A 22490-nucleotide genomic window follows, 5' to 3' on the forward strand; every position below is an offset into this window, starting at 1 on the left:
TCCTATTTCACGTACATATTAACTCATCTCTCTAGCAAGACAGTTGAGAGCAGTACCATCCTTTTTCCCCTCCATAAACCCTTCATGGAGCTGAGTACCCATTAAGTGATTTATTAAGGCTTCTGAACGACTGTAGAGGCTTACGTTTGCAGCAGCATCTAGAGACCCAGAGACATCTGACAACAAATGCTGGGCGCTGCAGAGATCGGCTTCCTGTCTCAATCATCTGTTGTTGCATAAGAAATCATCCCAAAACTTTGTAGCTTAAAATAACAATGTATTTCTCATGACTCTGTGGGTTGACTGGGCTCATATGGGTGGTTCTTTTGCTCTACCTGATGTAGGCTGAGGTCACATATATGGCTGTACACAGCTGGGCGTTTGGCTGAGCCTGGAGCATTCGAAACGGCCTATCATCCTCTAGGACTCTTCTCCACATGGCCTCTCATCATTTGGTAGTCCACGAGCCTTGCCCAAGTTCCTGGCCTACAGAATAGTGAGAAATAATAACTTGTTGTTTTAAGCCACTGAATTTTGGGGTGGTTTGTTATGTTGTTAGGTGCCGTTGAGTCGATTCTGACTCATAGCGACCCTATGAACAACGGAACAAAACACTGTCTGGTCCTGGGCCATCCTCACAATCGTTATTATGTTTGAGCCCACTGTTGCAGCCACTGTATCAGTGTATCTTCTTGAGGGTCTTCCTCTTTTTCAATGACACTACTCTACCAAGCATGCTGTCCTTCTCCAGGGATTGATTCCTCCTGATAACATGTCCAAAATATGTGAGACAAAGTCTTGCCATCCTTGTTTCTAACAAGCATTCTGGCTGTACTTCTTCCAAGACAGATTTGTTCATTCTTCTGGCAGTCCATGGTATATTTAATACTCTTTGCCAACACCATAATTCAAAGACATCAGTTCTTCTTCAGTCTTCCTTGTTCATTGTCCAGCTTTCACATGCATATAAGGCAACTGAAAACATCATGGCTGGGGTCAGGCACACCTTAGTCCTTAAAGTGACATCTTTTTTAACTCTTTAAAGAGATCTTTTGCAGCAGATTTGCCCAATGCAATGCGTCATCTGATTTCTTGACTGCTGCTTCCACGGGCGTTAATTGTAGATCCAAGTAAAATGAAATCCTTGACAACGTCTATCTTTTCTCCATTTATCATGCTGCTTATTGCTCCAGTTGTAAGGATTTTTGTTTTCTTTATGTGGAGGTTTGTAATACAGCAACACGTAATTTCCTGCTTCCCTCTCCCTTTCCATTTTCCTTCCTACCACTCCATTCTCAGGAACTGTGTCTCAACCCTATATCTCCTCCAGTGTCACATTAGCAGAGAAACTCAGCTTTTAATTCAATCTACCTTAATTGCTAAATTTGCAGATTGTAGAAAAATCAATAAATTATATCTTTTGAAAGGTTCATAGTGGGGTCTGTTGAGATAAGTGGAAAATTGGTATCACCACTGTTATATAGCAAAGGGTACATAGGAGTATGCTAAGACTTTCTGCAGCATTTGTAGATTTGCTTACCATATCACTCTGCAGTATTTCTATGGTTTTCTTGTGTTCGTCCACAGTTTTCTGTATTGCCTCCACAGCAAGATGGACACTGTTTAAAGTGTTGCCAATCGAAGCTACACTCTGAACACAAACATGGAGTAAGTTTGGTGTTTTTTTCCTTTTAAAATTTTTAACAGCTTCATTGAGACATAATGGATATCTGATAAACTGCACATATTTAAAATATGTAACTTGCTAAGTTTGACATATGTATACACCTGTGAAACCATTACACAATCAAGATAATAAACATCTATCACCCCTAAAAGTTTCCTCATGCCCCCTTGCAATTTCTCCCTCCCCATTCCCATGCAACCATTGATCTGCTTTCTGTCATTAAACATCAAAGTGTGTATTATCTAGAATTTTATATAAATAGAACCAGTATGTACTCTCTCTATTTTTTTGGTGTGACTTCTCTCACTCAGTACAATTACTCTGAAATTCATCCATGTAGCAGCTACTTAGCACATTGCTGAATAGCAGTCCATTGTATAGCCATATTAGGGCTGATGGGCATTCGGGTTGTTTTCAGTGTGTATTATAAACAAAGGTGCTATAAACATTCATGTACTCATGTACAAATATTTATGTGGACACATGCTTTCATTTCTCTTCACTGTATGCTTTCTCATCATTGTGATAATGCTTAGCTTTTTTTAAAAAACTGTCAAACTGTGTTCCAAAATGGTTACCATTTTATGTTCCCACCAGCAGTGTATGAGGCAGAGTCCCAGTTGTTCCATATCCTCAACGACGCTGGTATGCCAGTCTTTTTAATTTTAGTCATTCTAGTGGGAGGGTAGTGGTATACTGTCGTGGTTTTAATTTGCATTAAACTTCCTTAGGTCAGGGTTTTAAATTATTTTAAATATCTTCAAACTATGAATTCCATGTAGCTTATACTGACATGATTAATAGGAATCAATCAATCAATCGATCTACCTAAACAACAAGCAATTTTTTCAATTTAAAGGGCTTTTCCTAGTGGAAAACAAACTCTCCTTTCCTAAAGAAAAAGATATGAGCTTATATATCTGGGACCCACAGGTAAGGTTATCCCATAAATTACCTTTGTCAAGCCCTGTTGTAGACAGGCAGATGGCCAGAATTAACGCTGTAGATTGCTACTTGTGTCAGAAGCCAATGATAACTTTTAGGCAAAAATGGGTGGGAGTCATTTTTGGCTCTGGGAAACCCAGAATTGCAAAGATTAAGAAAAAGTTCCATTTGACAGCATTTGTTGTTCCCCTACTGGGGAACCTGTCAGCAACTACAGACTAGAATTAGAAATGGCCAGTAGCTTACTTTGTTTACATCAGGCTTAAGAAGGCCAAGTGGGTTGGTGAGTTGGAGATATGATTCAGAATCTATTTTTTAAAAAAAAGTCTTGTCCTAAGGGAACATCCAAAAGAATGGTACTATTTGGTGGGTTTTAGCCTTTTATTAAGATATGTTGACAATTTTATGGTGCCATATTAGTATTTTTAAACAAGGTCATTTTTATTATACTGGTATCTAAGAATCTAAGAGAACAAGAGATGACATTTTTCAAAATTAAAAAAAAAAGAAATTGCATGAGATACACTGAAACCAAGTATTTGGCATGGCCTACCACTTTGAAACTCAGCCACTTGTAATAAAAGCAGTGTCTGGCATTATAAACACATAGATTTGCAAAGAGACAACACCCTGGGTAAAAATCTCTAAGCTGGGATGCTATCTATGTAAGTGCTGTTGTTACAAAAGCCACAGGCACTCAAAGACACCTACTGTTAGAGAATCCTCATGGGCTGGGTGTATGAGCCCAGCAGGGTGCAAGAAGATAGTGAGCTGTTGTTTAAGGATTTTTTTTAAGAAGCAGCTGACAGAACTCTGAATCTAGTATTTCCATCAACTGCAAAGTGCCTGGCACATACTGGAGAAAGCTTCACAAATGTTTACGGAATTAACGAGTGTAAGAATAAACAAATTTTCTTTTCTAACGAAAGACAGCCAGTCTGCATTACAAGCTACCTTTTCCCCACTTGGCCTTTCGGAACAATGGCAAGAAGAACTTTGCCTTATGAAAGTTGTTTCTGTTTTTTTTTTTTTAAAGGTGAAAGCAAATGACCATATTGGACAAGTGACAAACTATGGAGACTGAGCACACACAGGTGGTGTGGCTATAAAAGAGCAAGTTTTGTTTTTGCTTTCACTCAATTTCTTACTCCTTTGTAGAAACAACTTACATGTTTTAAAGTGCCTGGAATATAATCAAATCAAACATATCAGACACTGACTTCTAAAAATCAAAAGAGCCCAGATTTGATACTCCTGTGCTTGGGATTCCTTTGTTCCTGAGTCCCTTCTTCCATTTCCTGCTGCAGGGGCTAATGTTTCTTATGTTTCAATTAGGCACCTCCTTCTCCCTTTCTAGTCCCATCCACTCTCCGCATCTAGTTCCTAGAATCCCTGAGTAATAGTCTTCTGGTTGGTCCCTGCCTCTTGTTCTAAGTCTGAATCCTAGAGGTTAAATATACAGAAACTCTGAACTATGGCCTGACTAGATCCTAGAGTCTAGGGTATATAAGTAGGAGTGAGTTTCTTAGAGGATGTGCATGTTTAACTTTACAAAATAATATCAAATTATTTTCCAAAGTGATTTTTATCAATTTACACTCCTGCCAGGAAGGTCTGAAAGTTTCATTTGTTCCACATCCTTATCACTTACTGAATTTTTATAATTTTTTGCATTTCCCCAGATCATTTTTTAAAGAAAACTCTCCCAATCATGGAAAATAAGAGTTTTAGAGCATCTCTCAGGTACAACTGGTCTGCTTTCCTGAAGACATTATGAATGATGAATTGAAAAGGCATATGATGAAAAATAAACCCATCATATGCTAACAAATACTTACTGAGCAGAGTAATTCTGGGACTCATAGCAACCCTATAGGACACAGCAGAACTGCCCCATATGGTTTCCAAGGAGTACCTGGTGGATTCGAACTGCCAACCCTGTGGTCAGCAGCCATAGCACTTAATCACTATGCCACCAGGGTTTCCCTGGGACTCACAGAACCAAATAAAAAGGTGTGAATCCATATAAACCATGGTGGAAGTTGCAAATTGAAGCCCCAACTAACCAGACCAAAACAAAGCTGTCCTAAAATTTCTGGAACACAGTGATACGTTCCATCTATTACTACTCTCTTGGAACAGCTGACTTCAAATGCCAAGCTTTGCAAGAAAATTTTTAAGAAGCTAGAATTATAGCAGTAGGTTAATCTCAGTGCCCACACACAGTGCTTACCTTCTGAAGTCCCTCTACAGTGGCAGGCAGGCTAATTAAGTTGGAAGCTGACTTAACATTGGCTTTGAGGTGGTTTACTGCAGAAGTCAACAGAGCAATCTGAAAGGAAAAGAGTAACAAACAATGGAAATAGAATTTGTAGAGGGCATGCTTCCTTTTAAACTCCACAGCTGAAGATGATGTCAAGGAACCTTGGCTTTTACGTCTTTCTGTGAACCAGATGTTATGCCCTGTCAGCTCAGAGGAGAGGAACTATAGTACCTTGGACAGGCTTGAGATTTGGGAGGTAACGACAATATCCCTTCTTTCCCTGCTCAATTTAAACACTAGTGCCAGAGAGCGAAAGGTAAGTACTTTTCCTCTCCCTAGCCCTGGCAGCTACAAGATCCAAAAATTTAAAATTACCCAAAAGATGCAGTGATTACAATACAATCCTTCAACAAATGGACAGGAAGGAAACTAATGATCGAGGTACCTCTCAAAGATTTCATTTTGGTAACAAATAACATCTCAGTTATTTACTGAACTTCTGTTCCTGCCCAAGTGGGAACATATGTTCTAAAGTAAAAGCCCATCATCACAAAATACAGTCTAAAAGAACTGTATCCTGACAACCTGAACAGCACTTTCAACTACTTGGGGATTTAGTTTCGGTTTAACAATGTGATTAATATTTCAAACTCAATAGCTCAACCAAAGCACTACTTTGTACCCTGAAGGGGCTCAATAAATACCATTGACTCACTGACTGATGCAATAAATGTATTAAAATAGAAACTGAATCAAAATAAAATGTGGCTTCTCTTCTGCTATTTAGGGGTAGAATTCTAAATAGCTGGACTTAGGGCAATGAAAAATGTTAGAATGTGTAGACTGTATGTTTGGTATGTGGATGGGGAAATGGAGGTTGTGATGTATCTGGAAAACAAAACAAAACAAAAAAATCCTAAAAAACTTCCCTAATTCAAATATATGGAAATCTCACAGTAATGCAATATAACTGTGTGGCTGGGCAGAAATCATGAACTCTTCTTGGTTCTTTTAATTTCTAATCTCCCTTGAAGGAAGAGTACGGGAAATCTATATAATACCTAATACTAAGCTGTAGAGATCATATTCTAGCAAGGCTTGCAGTATGGCTAAAAACATTCTTGAAAATTCTTAGTTCTAAACGGCTTTTCTATTCCAAATTCTAGGTTGAGAACACAGGATCTACCAATACCATTTGTATTTAGAGTGCCCTCACAGATTAACCACCAAAGTTTCTGGGCACGTGCTACACGCCTAGCATTGCGGTAGACAAGACGGGGGGCGGTGGGGCGGGAACTAAAGAAAACTCCTACATCTCTGACTTCAAGTTTTCAATCAAGCTGAGAGAACATGGAAAAAAATGAGCATTAAGTGGGATACTGAACAAAGTTGAGAAAAAAAGATACTAGTACAGGCTGAAAACAGCAGACTTCACTTAAGTAGGACTCAAAATAGACTATGATGGAAAAGTAGAAGTTTATATATAAATATAAAGCAGGTGGTCTTTCTAGGTTAGAAGGGTGAGAGTAGCACTGGGGAATAAGGAAGATCAAGAACATAAATAGCATTTCTCAAAGTGAGATTTGTGTGATTATTTGATTAAGGTTTGTTTCCTCTACAAGACTATGAGCTCCATGTGATCAAGGGCCATGTCTGTTTTACTTTCGACAATATGCCAGTACAAAGACAAGAGTCACATTAAGTATTTACTGAATGAATGGCTGTATCTGGGATGAGTGCTGAGAAGGCTAGTCCGTGTAGAGGGTAGAGGCCAGGACGTAAAAGATAAGGCTAGGTAATTAGTAATTTCATTTTTCTTAGCAATAAAATGGGTATAACAACAAGAACAACCACTACCACTTTATAGGGATGTGTGATGGCTTTGAAATATATCCACAGGTTCTTTGATACTCCTCCCTTCAAAAGGTGGAGCCTAATTCTCTTCTCCTGGAGTAGGGGCTGGTTGTAGTAAATTCTAGTAAATCGAATAAAGTAGGAGTGACAACATGCAACTTTGGAGACTTGGTCATAAACAGCACCATAGCTTCCTCTTTGCTCTTTTGGATCACTCACTCTGGAGAAGATAACTCTCATGCTCTAAGGACACTCAAGAAGTCCCATGCAGAAGCCCACGTTGGGAGGAACTGAGGCCTCCTGCCAACAGTCATGTGAGTAAAGGTCCTCCAAGCCCCAATCAAGCGTCAGATGATGCAGCCCTGGTGAACATCCTGACTGCAACTTTAGAGATTCTAAGCCAGACCCACCAAGCTAAGTTGCTTTTGAATTCCTGACCCACAGAAACTGTGAGCTATGTTTGTTGTTTTAAGCCACTAAGTTTTAGGATAATATGTACTACCACATCAGATGACTAATACAGGCTTTGAGGATTAAATGAGATATGAAACTAAAGCTCTTACCATAGTACCTGGCACAAATGAAATAATAAGCAGTAGTGCTTTAACAGTGAAATTTGATAAGACCTAAATGTGCAATTCTCTGTAAGTGTTCCAACATATTCAGATTAATAATCACTAACATTCCAATTCTATCAATTAAAAAAAAAAAATGGGTGAGAAACATCAACCCACAGGTATACTCTCAGCAAACTATCAACCTCTTAAGAGTAGCAATAATATTAAGGAGGCTTTCATCCAGGCCTGTAAAAAAGATATCATGAATAATACCAAGGTTGGGAAAGTACATAAGGAAACAAGCATTCTCATGCATTGCTCATAGGAGTGTAAACTAGAGAAGCCTTGTTAGAAGGCTACCTAGCAGTATCTGTCAAAATTTGAAATGTTTATATCCTTTAATGCAGCAATTTCACTTCTAGAAATCTATTCTAAAATCACCCGCTCATGTGCACAAAGATGTATACACAAGGATATTCATTTCCTTATTTGTAATAGAAAAATGCTAGAAAAAATCTAAATGTCCATCATCAAAGGTGTAGATATAGCCAATGAATAAAGCAAGCTGTAGAACATGTATCGAATGACCCCATTTATTTACACACACACATACCTGTAAGTTAATTCATATTAAAAGTTATTATGATTTTGTAAATAGAAAGGGGACAGGAAGGATGCAGTCCTGACTATTGACAGTGAACACCTATGGGGACAGGGAGAATGAGTGCGTGCGTGTGTGTGTGTGTGTGTCTGTGTCTGTGTCTGTGTGTGAGAGAGATGGGGGGCACACAGAAAGAAGGGGTTGAAAGGGAATTTTCATAGTAGCTTTATAAGTATTTTATTATTTAAATCTTACACAATGAGAATACATTCAAGTATTATTTGTGGTATTTTTAAAAAGACAAAAGTTGGGAAAGAAATATACACCTAGGAAAAAGATATCATGTAACTCTGGAACGGGTTTGATGGGTTTCCTTGGGTGGCCCTTTCCTCCATACCCTCTACCGGGCCTTCCAAGACCACCTTAACATGCCCAATTATAAAGTGCTAGGAAGAGGTCCCTTCCCCAGGAATAAAGTTTTACTTAGTGCCCAAAAGTATGTACACAGTTGACTCAAGACCAGTTTCCTGGGCAAGAGTACAGTTATTCCAAATGTTCTATTAATTATGTGGTTTTGGCTACCTGAGGAAACAACAAACTCCTTCCATTGACAACTGCGCAGATCTTAAAAAGCTGTGCTCTGGGTGGAAATTATTCTCCTAGGTATTGCAATGTCCTGGGGCTATGATAGAACTCATTGCTAATCAGAAGTATCTCAAAATGGCTAATTGTGTCACTAAGAGCCCAGTGTGGCTAGCTAGCAGTTCCCATTTCACACAAACCAGAGAAGCAGCTGAAAGCCAATGCAAGCAGGACTAGGTGAGTGAGGTACTGTTCCCCACTCCCTCCGCCCTTGCCCTACTCTAAGCCTAAGCCCTCAGCTGCCTCACTGAAAACAGTACGCTCTGGAGAGCTGACCATTAACTCTCCAGTTACCAAACATCACTTAAGACTTCTTGTTCACTTATAAGATTTGGATCACATACTGGTCACTAGGACTCAGCTATATTGTCACAGACTGCAAAGCTGAATTTCACCTTCCAGCACTCCTCTCTTCAGTGGAATAATGCCAAAATCTATGGAAAACTACAGCAAAGCTACAAGTATAACTGCAATGGAGAGATAAGGGGTATCCTCCCATTACTGGCTACTGCTCTGGCCTCTGACTGGCAAATTCTAGAATGCCAGATAGAATTAAAACATTACAGAACTTATCTCTGAGTCATTTTGCAATTCAAAGAGTCTAAAAAGTTGAATTAAACAGAAGCCATTAAGAAAAAAAATCCACATTCCAGCCAAAAGATGAGTCATAACTTTTATGCATATTATATGACTTCTCATTAGCAAAATTAAAAATAGCTACTGTAGGCCATTTGCTTACTAGATCATTTTATACTATAAAGTCTGAAATGCCGCTTTCTGCTTTGGGATTGAAATTAAGCACTCTTTAAACAGTCAGGAAAAGGTAACTGAAACAGATAATCACCAATGATAAACGATTTGGGTCCTAGTAGGAACCTGGCATCACATTCTTTCAACATGTATCTATTGAGCACCTACGAAATCCTACAGGGGATATACAGATGAGAAGCAGAATGGAAAACCGGAAAGAAACCAGGCTCCTACCACTTGAGTATGTTAATGTTAGCACTACTACAATGTTAATAGTGACTCTGGGCAAACTACCTGTTATAGATTGAATTGGGTCCCCCCAAAATATATGTCAACTTGGCTAGGCCATGGTTTCCATCCAGTATTGTGTGGCTGTCTTCCATTTTTGTGATCTGATGTAATTACCCTCCATTTTGTGATGTGTTATAAATTTTAACCTCTATAGTTAATGGGAAGCCCTGGTGGCGTAGTGGTTAAGAGCTACGGCTGCTAACCAAAAGGTTGGCAGTTCGAATCCACCAAGTGCTCCTTGTAAACCCTATGGGTCAGTTCTACTCTGTCCTATAGGGTCCCTATGAGTCAGAATCTAAGGCAACAGGTTTTTATATGTTAATGAGGCAGGATTAGGGTGGGTGTATCTTGAGCTACCCTCTTACAAGAGGGTATGACTCATGTCACACCTTTACTTAAGTCATACCCTTATTCAAAGTCACACCTTTGCTTGAGTCACACCTTTTATCTTACAAGAGATAAAAGGAGAGAGAAGTTGAGTAGAGAGGGATGGGACCTCACTGCCACAAAGAAAAAAGAGCTGGAAGCTGAGTGAGTCCTTTGGACATGTGGTCCCTACGCTCAGAACCTCCTAGCCATGACACATGGAGATCTCCATGGAACACTGGGCCCACAGATGTTGAAAGGCGACAAGGACCTCCCCCTAGAACAATCACAGAAAGAAAACCTCCCCCTAGAGCTGGCGCCCTCAGTTCAGACTTGTAGCCTCCTATACTGTGAAAGAATAAATTTCAGTTTGTTAAAGCCATCCACTTATACCATTTCTGTTATAGCTGCACTAGATAACTAATGCATCACCTAACTTCTTTGAGCCTACGTTTTCTTATTTCTAAAATGGGGATACCGCCTCTTACTTGATAGGGCTATAAAAAAGAAAGGAGATCACATATATAGAGCACCTAATAGTGCCTTGCACAAAAGAAGTCATTTAATGAATAGTAGTTAACATCTTCAAAGCCACGACCATCATCATCATTGCCATCATTATCATCTTCATCATCATGCTTAAGGCTCAGGGTACAATGTTCAATCTTCTACTATAATTAGATGCATACACAAATAACTATCACATAAGGCATTTGCACGAGCGCCAGAAAAGAGATACAGAGAGTGCTGCAGAAGTGTACTCAAGCTCCTTCTTGATACGGCTCTTGCTGATTTATCGTCATCTCTAGCCCCTTTCCACCACATTGTAGCTATACACGAACTACTAAAATTCCCTGAATACACTGTTTTCATCCCTCTATGCTTTTGTACATATTAATATTTTGTCTAGAACACCTTTCTCTCTGTCTGCAGAATTCACCTGGCTAATTCCTGTTTGCCTTTCAGGACTCAGCTATAACCAGTCTGGGTTAGATACATACTTCTAAAAGTCACCACACACGTTTGGACCTGCTTTTATTGTCTGTCAGCCTGTTGTATAATTGTTTACTTTTCTGTCTCCTCAAATTGACTGTAGGATCCTTGAGGGCAGGGATCATAATTTTTTTGGTTTTAAATTCAAGGCCTAGCTACATAAAAGCAGGTCAGTAAACATTTGTTGAATTAATGGTCTCCAAAGAGAGATGAGGAGACTCACTATAGTGATTGAAAGGGAATGGGTACAAAGTGAGAGGTTTCATGAATAAAATGGAAAAGTGAGATTTTAATGACTACTGCATTTTTCTGCAAATAATGTGTGCCTTCTACATTTGTTTGCCAACCCAGTACCCCTGCCTGTTCACAAGTGTTATGCTAATTTTTTTAACAGCAACATGTAAAAAAAAATTGCACAGCTGTGCAGTTGGGTACACTTGGCAAACAAATGTAGGTGTCGATTATTTGTGTAAAAATATAGTAATTTAAAGATTTTCAAAGCAAAATTTGATTTTGACTCTTTAAACTGATGGCTTTCCTCCCCTGCCAGGCCACATTAATTTAAACTCACACTGTGATAAGGACGGTTCTCATTAAGCGATGTACTTTCTTGTTTAAGCTATGTTGAGGTTTTTCTTTTTTTTGCCACTAAAAGCATCTTAATTGACACAGTTGCCCTTAGATATACAAACATGGTTAAATATTAATTTTATTTTCATACCTATTTTGGTTTAGGGCCAATGCTGCTTACTTGAAAAGACCATCAGAGATACGTAACATTAATTTTAGAAAATCACTGAAAGACTGATGAGTTTTCTTTGGAAACAATATTAAAGCTCTGCTTTATCACCACTCGTCATCCTGGGCGGCTGCAGAGAGTTTCTCTGCATCAGGTTGGTTTCAACAGTCCGTTCCATCATCTTTGAACATCTATTAAAGTTAATGGAGAACATTTCCAGTTCATTCTCTCCCAGTTTCAAATATGCAGTCCTAGCACTGAAGTAAACTTTCATGTATGCCTGCCTTCCCAGGCACTTCTTGCATTCAAGACAATAGGTCAAGAAGAAAATGATTCATTTGTTTCCAGATTTCTGGTTAAAAAGAACCCAGAATCCAAAATATGTACTAAAGATTTGAAAATCTGTGTGTCCTCTGACCCTAGGTACCAATTTCCCCTCTGACTCTTCCTATATGTTCATTTACAAGGAGATGGGAAACAGACAACTGACTTTGCCTCCTCACCCTGAATGATTTCATGCTCTTCTCAGAATGGTAAACTCCATGACTGGCAGTCCATATGGAATCCATGTTTTGCCCCAGTGAAAGATGCTAATTATTTCTCAGTGCTTCAATGTGGTCTACTTTCACCTGGATGTAATCTATGGCCAAACTGCTCATATTCTCTGTGAATGTAAGCAAGGCTGTATTATTTTTGAAAACAAGGGTGAATGCCTGTTTTCCTCTAATTACTCAGAGTCCAAGGATATATGACAACTAGTAAATACTATGTGCTGCAACCCATCAATTATTTCATGAATAATTAAAAAAAAACTACATAGAACTGAATAGAAAATTTTATAAGGCATCATTACATATTAAGGATAAGCTATAGTTCATAGAAACTTTTGTTTCAGTTCATAGAAACTTTTGTTTCAGTTATCTATGTGTATGTATTTAGCAGGTAAAGATGTAAAACACTGCTTACTGTGGGTTCTAGGCAAAAGTTTGAAAGCCACTGCCCCAGACCATTCCCCGAATTTTGGTCTGCAGGGCTGAACTGCCTCCCACTCCCATACCACCATCAAAAGGTGGAGTTGGCTTCAGAAATATTTGCAAGCACTTTCGAGCAGCGCAGTGCTCTCTTGCCACTGACTGATTGTAAACTCTATAATACTCTCTTAGCCCCAAGAAGGATGACATACCTATTTTTAAGTACTCTGCAAATGCATCATTCATTTGGTACTTGGTTGTCTCTTTATCCCAATTTTTTTTTTCCCAATGCGTATGTCCTAAGTAACTATAAAAACTGAAGACAGGGGTTAAGTTACTCAGTGGCAACTACAGCACTGTATACATAGGAGATGCTCAATCAATATCCTTTGAACAACTTCTTTCCTGTGGCAGAGTTCCTCTTTTAGAATCTATGCCTGCTGAGCTCTAGCCAATTTAGGGATTGAAGAAGTTTTTGCTGTAGACTTGTTTGTCTGGCCAAGGTATTTAACCAGCTCTGCCACCTGTTCCTATTGTAGTCTAGAACAACTAGTATTAACTGATAATGATACTGTATAGCACTATACTCCAAGGCTGCTTCGGTAAGTTTGTTAACTCCGTTAAACAAAAAAAGCTCTTATTAGCTACTAAAAACAGGCTGTCCATTTTTCTAAGGAGCTTTGGTGGTACAGTGGCTAAGCGTCTGGATGCTAACCAAAAGGCCAGCAGTTTAAACCCACCAACTGCTCGATGGGAGAAAGATGTGGCAGTCTGCTTCCGTAGGGATTTACAGCCTTGAAAAGCCTATGGGGCAGTTCTCCTCTGTCCTATAGGATTGCTGAGTTGGAACCCACTCGATGGCAGTGGGTTTGGTTGTTGGTGCCCATTTTTCCTGAGGGTTAGATGATGCTCCTTTTTAAATTTGATTCCTCAACTGCTCCTTAGGAGAAGCTGACTTAAAAATTTCCAACTCCCTCTGCTTGGTAAAACTCTGTTTCTTTGTAAAAAGGATTAACATTTTAAATATTTGGTAAATACACACTATTACCTATTTTACCTCACTTGAATGTGTTGGGATCATAGTGTGTAAGACACAATTTAAAAAAAAAAAAACTGAAGCAACTTCCCTATACCCACAAAATCATACCAAAAACAAACAAAAAATGGAAACAAAAGTAAATACTCATGGTTTACATAGAAATATCACACTTTTGCTACCTGCTTATTCATTTCTGTGATGTTTATCCAGACTTTCTTCAAGCCCAGCTCTCCAGATTCAATCTTCTCAAGTTGTTTTTGTTTGCCGAGTAGCTCTTCATTAAGTTTGGGAATTTCTTGGAATGAACTTTTCTGATTAGATTCCACTAAAAGCAAAAAAAGACTGCCTGATTAGTTATTAAATCAACTTTCTTAGAAACAAAAACTGGCAGAAAGGACCAGTATAAAATGATTTATTAAAATACAACCTGCAAAACTTTGTTTTGTCCACTTCTGTATACTCAGCACTTAGAATACGCCTTTAGGTACTGAATAAATATTTATTGACTAAATAAATCTGACCTTTGCTTACCTCTCAACCACATTTCTCACCACTCCACCTACTTCTTCAATCTCCTTTTGTGCCAAGCTGATCTCTTGAACATATCAAGCTCTTTAAGCCACAGTGACCCGGCACAGGCTATTCTTTCTGCCTGGATTTCTGTGGCCTACCTTTTCTTCATTTCTACCACCTTAGCCTAGTTAATTTCCTTCGAGATTCAGCTCAAACAGCTGCGCCTCTACCTTGGGCCACTACCGCCTCACTACTCCAAACTCTAAACCCGTTGCCACTGAGTTGATTCTGATTCATAGCAACCCTACAGGACAGAACAGAACTGCCCCATGAGGTTTCCAAGGCTGTAATCTTTATGGAAGCAGGCTGCCACATCTTTCTTCAGCCGAGTGGCTGGTGGTGTGAACCACTGACCTTCTGGTTAGCAGCCAAGCACTTAACCACTGCGCCACCAGGGCTCCAAATTCTAGCAAGCACTTAATGCACTGTCCTGCAACTCTTGACTTGTCTGTCTCTTCCACCAGTCTGACAGTGAACTGCTTGAGGACAGGGACCAGGTCTTTACTTGATTAGATATTCCCAGTGTCCAGCCAGGGCCAGGTACACAGAAGCACTCAAATACATGTCCAGTGAAATAATGACAGGGTATGAAATGGAATTAATGTTGCCTTATTAAGCTAAACAAACAAAGCAACACAAAAAACAAAAAAATCCCGTAAAGTTGGAGGTGGTGGTGTTAATAAACATAAAAATATCTTTACCTCAATCAAGTCTGCTATACGAAAATTCAGAAATTTTTTATTCATTTTTCAAAAATATCTACCAAAGAACTTCTTTGTAAATAATAGATTTCTGTGAGTGCTTTTAATGTGACATTTGATACACACATGCAGGAACACACATATCATACAGCGAGAATGTTTATTCATCAGTCTAAATTAACGCAGCACTCAGCACTTCCTGCATTTCTTTTCAGCTGTGTTATAAAGAGAAACTCATCCCACACCTGCGGTTTTCAGGTGGTCAAACATCTTATGGGGAGAAAGGATCTCTTTCCTTCCTGCAGTCTACACCAATTAAGTAGAACGGAGAAGTGGAAGAGGAAATAAGATACTCAACACCCAAAACTACTGTCATCAAGTTGATTCCTACTCATAGTGACCCTGCAGGGTTTCCAAGGTTGTAAATCTCTACGAAAGCAGACTGCCATATCTTTCTCCCGTGGAGCAGCCGATGGTTTCAAACTGGTGACCTTTCAGTTAGCAGTCAATCGCTTTAACCACGGTGCCACCAGGGCTCCTTGAAATAAGACAAACACATAAATAACCTAGGTACAGTTATTAACTAATAGATGTATAAAGCTGACAAGCCCTGAAGGCACTCTGGATCCTAAGGATTGTGTGAGCTGAGAGAAGATCTGAATTATTATCTGATTTTGGGCTTTTTAAGAGACAAGCCAAGTAGAGGCATTTTTATTACATAAATGGGAGGAAGTGGAGCAAACAACTTATGATTACTAATTCATGCTCTTTCACATGGAAAGCAACTCATTTAAAATTTAGTATGTTAATACTCAGAACAACTTACTTAGCTCTTTTCCTGATCTTTAAGATCAGGAAATGGAGATTTTGGCATACACCATTTTTGACAGAAAAAATGGTGTATGCCAAAGTGCTGATAGCAATATTTTATATTTACGCAGTGATTTCACAGTTTGCAATACATTTTTATGTAATTATCATTCACCAACTTGTTATTGAGCCCCTACCCTGTGCCCGGAAACCCTGATGGTGTAATGGTTAAGTGTTATGGCTGCTAACCAAAAGGTCGGCAGTTCAAATCCACCAGGCGCTCCTTGGAAACTCTATGGGGCAGTTCTACTCTGTCTTATAGGGTTGCTATGAATCAGAATTGACTCTATGGCAATGGGTTACCCTGTACCCAGCCCTGCTCTTTAGGCACTAGTATACAGAAAAGACCCTGTAGTTCTAGGTCAAACGAGGGGTGAAGTATGGTCACAGAATTACTATACAGTGTGACAGATGGTACGATGAGGAATGCGCAAAATGCTCTGGTAGCACAAATACATCTTCACATTTTTTGGATGGGAAACAGATACTTGGAAAGAGTAAGTCACTTGTTCTAAATTTTACAGCTAGTAATGAGCAACCCCAGATTCAAGCCTTCTGCTTGTAGGACCTGTACTCTTTCTAGTACACTCCAGCTGTCACAGATACTTACATCCTAACGCCCTCATTAGCACAAGACCATTTTTAAGTTTTGTACAAAGTGACCAAACTGCTACTTTTATTTTTTCTTTAAACTATTGTTTTTCACTAAGTCACTGTCTGGATGACCAGAAAAGGAGATGCCTGATTTATTGTTTTTTTCCAAATTCTTTTCCTTCACACTAGCATTTCATAGTTGAGTGACAGAGAGGCATGGCTGGGAAAAGAATAGTGTTTGAGTTCTTTTAACACAGCTGGTTCTGGAAAAAGAATACTGAGCTAAGAGTCTCAAGACCAGTCACTACCTTTAGTGTAAGGATCAAGTTACTCCTTCACTGCAAGGAAAAATACCAAGCCTATCCACTTCTCTTTCTGTGTCAGATATTTAAGCAATTTCCCTTCCTTTCCTCAAAAGTGTCTTGAAAATTTACCGAAATGAAGAACAAGGGGTTCTGAATCTCTCAAAAAGGTATTAAAGTCGGACAAGCAGGTCGTCTTATTTGAGTCAGTGACTTCTACCGTCCTCTTGAAAATCAAGAAATGAAAATCAACTTATAGAAATATCTTTAAAGTAGAAGCAAAATTCAAAGAAAGATCATTTAAGCTTAATAAGATTGACCCCATTTAGTACAAAACACTCTTGGGAAACTGGCCCACAATGGTTCAGGCTATGGGCTGGCTATGCTCCAGGCACATCCCCTTCCCTCCGTCACGAAGTCCCACTTATAGACATTACAGGTGCTGGCATTTCTATTGTAGCAAACCAAAGCCAACAAAGCAGCTGGACTGATACTTCCAAATCAGCTTCATGCAGCTGGCTGACTGATGCACTCAGACTCCCAGGGGAATGTTGCTTAGTGGTAGAGAGCAGGTCTCATGGGCCAGGGTGCAATGCCTGGCATCTTTTAAATATAGTGCCTCCAGGGACTGGTATTAACAGGTGCTCAATGAACATGCGTTGACTGATTGATTGCCAGGTCTTTTCCATGTACCACATTTTAAATACACATTTCTAAACAAAAATTCTCTGTAAAGCTCAGCAAAGGTATAAATTACATCAGTGTCCTGTAAACACAAGCACAGAGCAGTTAGAAAAAGGAATCCCTGGAGGGTAGAATTGAGCATTGTTTTGAAATTTATAAATAATTGCTATATGTGATCAAAACAAGCAATAGCACAAGCTCAGGAGGCCCAACTAATTACAGAGAGATGATGGCATGGTCAGGGGTCTTCAGTGGTTATTTATATGTTAAACATTGTTTCTGAGAATCTCATTCCCAACTTATGATCACTACTTACGTTACAAAGAAAACACCAGCCTTAAACACACCTTGCAATACTGCTAAGGACAACCATCAAGGAGGAAAAATAACTAGAGTACAAGTATCATTCTTTCTTATTCTGTGCTCTGATTTAACCAGTTGACAGAACATATAGGTCAGGATGATTTTGGCAGAGAATTGTGACTCATCCAGTCCCATCCCCTGAATCAGAAGCTCAGAAAAGAAAACTAAAGTTAGTATTTCAACATTTTTTTTCAAGCAACACCACTGAGAATGTCATTATCACATTAACTAAGGATTAGCTGTCCCCAGGTCAGGTTCAGAACTTGAATAACTATGGGCAGCAAAAAGCAGCTGGGGTGAAGGGAAGCTAGGATGCTGCGATTTCCCAAGCTTAAAAAGAGAAGGAAGGAAACAACTCTAACTTGAACTCTGGGGCCGGATTTCTTCACAACCTTGAGAGCCTTTCTGTCGGTTTCTTGGTGTGCTCACGCTATTAAGGTTAGGGTACTCGTGATTAAGTTGAAAATGGTTCCTTAGCTTAAAAAATTAACCCCTGAAACATGGAATCAAAGATGACAGTATTGCTGAAGGAAGATTATTTACATTAAATGTGGCTGAAGCTACTAAGCAAATAGACCTTTCAGAAAAAAGTAGATTGGATGGTAAAATACAACTTTACAATTTAGAATATATAAAACTCTTTAACTTTAAAAAAAGCCCCTTAAACTTTAAAACTCCACGAAACAAATATTTCTACTAGCTGTGCACTATTAGGTAAACACTATTAGGGCTACTGTAAGCCAGTCATGAATATGTAATTTAGTACAAAGAATCACAAAGATTTCCTAAAACTTTAAAATGAAGTGCTCATTAATGGTATTTAAAGGTTTTTTTCCTTGAAAACAGATACTGTCACAAATACAAGCACAGCTAACGATATGAGAGAAATCTATCAGTTCTTGCCCTAAACTTAAAAAACTGATAAATACTCAGAAAACCTACCCTCCAGTACTACTCAACTTTACATTACTAACCCAAGTGGATATCAAAGAGGTCTGTGGGTACTAGGGGAAATGTTTGCAAGCTTACAAAGCCACTGAAAATAGTGATACAGTTGTAGTAGTGACTATAAACATGAATTTGGTGGGGGAGGGATTAGAGGACCAGGTACAAGTCTCAGCTCTGTCATACTTAATCACTAAATAAGTCAATCATTCTAAGCCTGTTTTCTTAAGAGCACAATAATAATAAAAGTAATACCTGTCTCACAGGATTGTTTTGGGGATAAAATAATTTATTTGTGATTTGGCACACAGTAAGCACTCCACAAATGTTGGCTATTTATTATCATTAACCATTCCTATGTCCCAGACATGCCCACATTCTTTCTCAAGTGGCCCTGGGTGGTGGAAGTAAACAGCCCAGTGTTGCCATTACCACTTCATACTTGGGAAAGTTCAGGCCACAGGTGGAGGTTAACCGAGGCTCTGGACTCCAGGACCGTAGCTCTCCCTTCCTGCACTCTAAGCACTGCCTGCAATGCCATGATTTCAGATGTGATTTGTCCTGATGGTGCGTAAGCACTGTTTTTTGTTAGAGGGTTTAAAAACAAATAACTGTTAAGCATTCAAACTGGCAGCTAAGAAAGTGTATAAAAACATGGAAGCAACATATAATTGCTTCATCAGACTAGGTGAAATGCTTATTTAATTCAATTTGGTCCACTTTATCCTAGGACCTGGAAAAGATTCCAAGATTACACTCTGCAAGAGTAACCACTTACTTGTTCTAAATTTTTCCTTGAGGGCATCCAGATCCTCCTTGAGAGCAACTTGCATCCACACCAAGCCAACGCAGGCCACGACACAGGCCGCGAGGATGACAAAAGCACAGAGGGGATAACAGATCTTGCAGCATCGTAAATAGTCTCCCCTGATTGTAAGAACAGATACAACTATGAGTACAGAAGTGATTCCGAGTGCAGCTTTATTAGAAATAGTATGCATGTGTTGCCGTGCAATTATCTTCCCTAATCTTTTTTTTTTTTTAAATCTTACTGTGGGGCATAGGGTAATGCACTTAAGTCTGAACTGCAGGTTGAACGTGACTAAATAATACGACCTACGAAGAGTTCATCTATCGAGTACAAAGGTTTCAAACTGCACATGGAACAGGAGTTCCTGTGGGCCACAGGAAGCACCTGTGGGCACTGCAGCTCATGGCCATCATCATAAATTCAGGAGGGGGGTCTTTGGAGAGACGCTCAGGTCAGAAAAGTGTAAAGACTATTGCTTCTCTGTACTGTAATTTACCTACATCCATTTGTTTCACTTTCTCAGACACACATGCCTTTATTCCAGGGGACCCTGTTTCAGTTTACTGAAACTACACAAACTTTTGAGCAAGTTTTACTGCAAATGGAATGAAAGAAATACGATCTATTGGTTTAAGTGGACATCTGATACACTCTAGCTTATTGGCTCAGAAAGAGGAAACATAGAAAGGGGCTGGATTTCACACCAAACTTCAACCCGCACTCAGGGTCTGAACTAATCCAGTAGGGTGACTTTCAGGATTAATGCTTCCTCAGCCTTTCACACTCCAAACCCAGGATGGTCCTTAACTACCTAACTTGACAGAACTCTTTAGAAAGCAAATTCTTTGTTTAACAAAATAAAAGAACAGACATTCTAAACAAAAAAAATACCTCAAACAAAAGATTTTAGCACCTCAAGCTTCTGCCTAGTCCTTGCTTGCTCCCTGAAAGGGTCCAAGGGTACTTTCAAAGCTCCCCTTCAGCTCTTTCATACCCTAAGCCCCATTCCCAATGTCCTTAAAGCTCACTACTACTTGATTTGTCCAGTGGCCACTCCATCTAAAAGTGTTTTAGGAAAAAGCTGCCTCTTCTTTTTGTCCCCACGCTTCATCTACTCTCAGGGCTCATACTTCTTACACTATGTCCTGCATCCTATTTCCCCATTACCAAGATTCAGGTTCATTAGGAGTGCAAAAAATAAGTAATACGCAGTCTGAATGTCCCCGTCTCTCCTGCATTCTTTTTTAGAGACCCTATCCCCAAAGCTCCTCTGTCCCTATGTCTCTGTTCTTAGCATGTCTTCTCCCACCGTGCACTTCCTGTGCTCTTGGCATATCCCCCAAGTCCACACATTCACCCTAGATTCTGAGCTTTTCACACTTACAGACAGATCCCTAATCTATCCCTCATTCAGGATCTGTACTTGTCTTCTACCTAACACCTTTTCTCCCTCTTTGCCTTCTAAGGTTTATATCCTTTTTTCTTCTCTTAAATTTGCCCCTTGGTAGTGCAAAGATGTCTTCTTCCCATCCCACCCCTCACTCACTTGACAAAGCGAGAGCGATTTCCAACTACACCGAATTCCTCTTCTTCCTCAGAACTGGACTCAGAGTCTGAGTCAGGTGGCTCAGTGCGAAGCAGGCGGTGGCCCGAGCCTTTCTTGGGCTTCTTTCTTCGGCTGTCCCCAGCTAGGCCGATCAATGCATTGAGTTCTTTGCGCTTTTTCATCTTCTTGTGGGGGGTGAGTGGAGCACCCACTCCTGAGCTGCCAGGTTCGTACCCTACGCCCAATTCTCTGGGTGCCTTGGAGCTGCCTTCCAGGGTGGGGAACTCTGGGCTGGAGCCCCCTAGTCACTCCCACCCAGGGGTGGGACTGACTAGATCCGCTAGGGACTGGAAGTTGGAGCCCAGAGAAAACTGGAACTCAGATAGGTGGGGTAAGTCACATAGGGGAAGCCAGGAAGCTGGTGATCCAAATGGTTAAGGCCCTAGATCAATTAGTTAAAAGGCTGGAAAGAGAGTAACTTTTTATCTCCCAAAGAGAGGAAAAGCTAAATCAAGACTGATTCTCAGCCCTGATAAGCCCGTAGTATTTCTAAGGGTGCTCTAGGAGCTGGGGAAGGGCACACCGGTAGTGTTTTGGAGCTACAGTGTAGGATTTCCAATAGAGAGAAAAAAGAAGCTTGTTTTTGATGAGCACAGAGGGGAGTGCAGAGGAAGACAGTAGGAGCGCGTAACCCCTCTCTGGCTGGACAACTGGCAGGAGGGGGCTTCTAGAGGCTGCCACCCCGACACAGCCCTGGAAAGCGCCGGAAAAATGCCTGGGCCAGGAAGCCCTGGTCTAGGGTGTTCACTGTTCCCCGGCCCCCGTCCCGAGTTTGAAGGGAGCCCACGAGAGGAAGACCCAGAGCCCGGCTCCGGGATTCGGCCTGAGAAGGGCCAGTCCCGCGCCTGAGAAGACCCAGTCCTGCTGCCTGGGCCCGGGGGGCGCAGCGCTGAGGGGTGACCCCAGCTCAGCCCACCTGAAGCGCTCCTGCCCAGAGTTTGAGATGTTCTGGCTCAGGCAACTCTCGGCAACTCACACGCACCGCTCCCACTGCAGCCGCGACTCATACCCCCGCCCCGACTCGGGCCGCGGCTGCTCCCGACGCGCTGGTGGCGGCAGCGGCGGCCGCGGGCTCCAGACCCGGGCCATCGCTCCAGCCCCGGCTTACTTCCCCCTTGGCAGCAGCCTCTGGGGCCGCCTGCCAATAAGCCACGCTCCCATTGGTCTCCCTCCGGGTGACGTCACCCGTGGGCCCGAGTGGTGGCGGGGAGGCGGGGCGTTAAAGGGGCCCTGGCTCTGCCGAGGTCTGGGCCCCGCTCACCGGTTAGAGGAGGCCCCGCCCCCGGGAGGGCCACCTGGGACCTTTGGCTCACCAGAGCTTAGGCGGAGTTTTGTTCGCTGGA

At 40.7% G+C, this 22490-nt stretch overlaps 1 protein-coding gene across 4 annotated transcripts in view; it reads right to left on the reverse strand.

Moving 5' to 3' along the window:
• EFCAB14 (EF-hand calcium binding domain 14) overlaps positions 1-22286 on the reverse strand; it is a 35131-nt gene extending 12845 nt beyond the window's left edge. For 2 of the 4 annotated variants that reach the window (XM_049879205.1, XM_049879206.1), the window contains exons 1-5: positions 21088-22286; positions 19509-19657; positions 13878-14023; positions 4866-4964; positions 1541-1651 (exon numbers count right to left, since the gene is read on the reverse strand). In XM_049879205.1, the coding sequence (XP_049735162.1) occupies positions 1541-1651; positions 4866-4964; positions 13878-14023; positions 19509-19657; positions 21088-21269 (687 nt within the window). In that variant the 5' untranslated portion in view covers positions 21270-22286. The remainder of the gene's footprint in view (positions 1-1540; positions 1652-4865; positions 4965-13877; positions 14024-19508; positions 19658-21087) is intronic. The other 2 variants (XM_049879208.1, XM_049879207.1) reach the window with 1 other exon arrangement.
• Between the last annotated feature and the right edge of the window lie 204 nt (positions 22287-22490).

The sequence above is a fragment of the Elephas maximus genome, chromosome 3, assembly GCF_024166365.1.
Source record: "Elephas maximus indicus isolate mEleMax1 chromosome 3, mEleMax1 primary haplotype, whole genome shotgun sequence".
NCBI lineage: Eukaryota > Metazoa > Chordata > Mammalia > Proboscidea > Elephantidae > Elephas > Elephas maximus.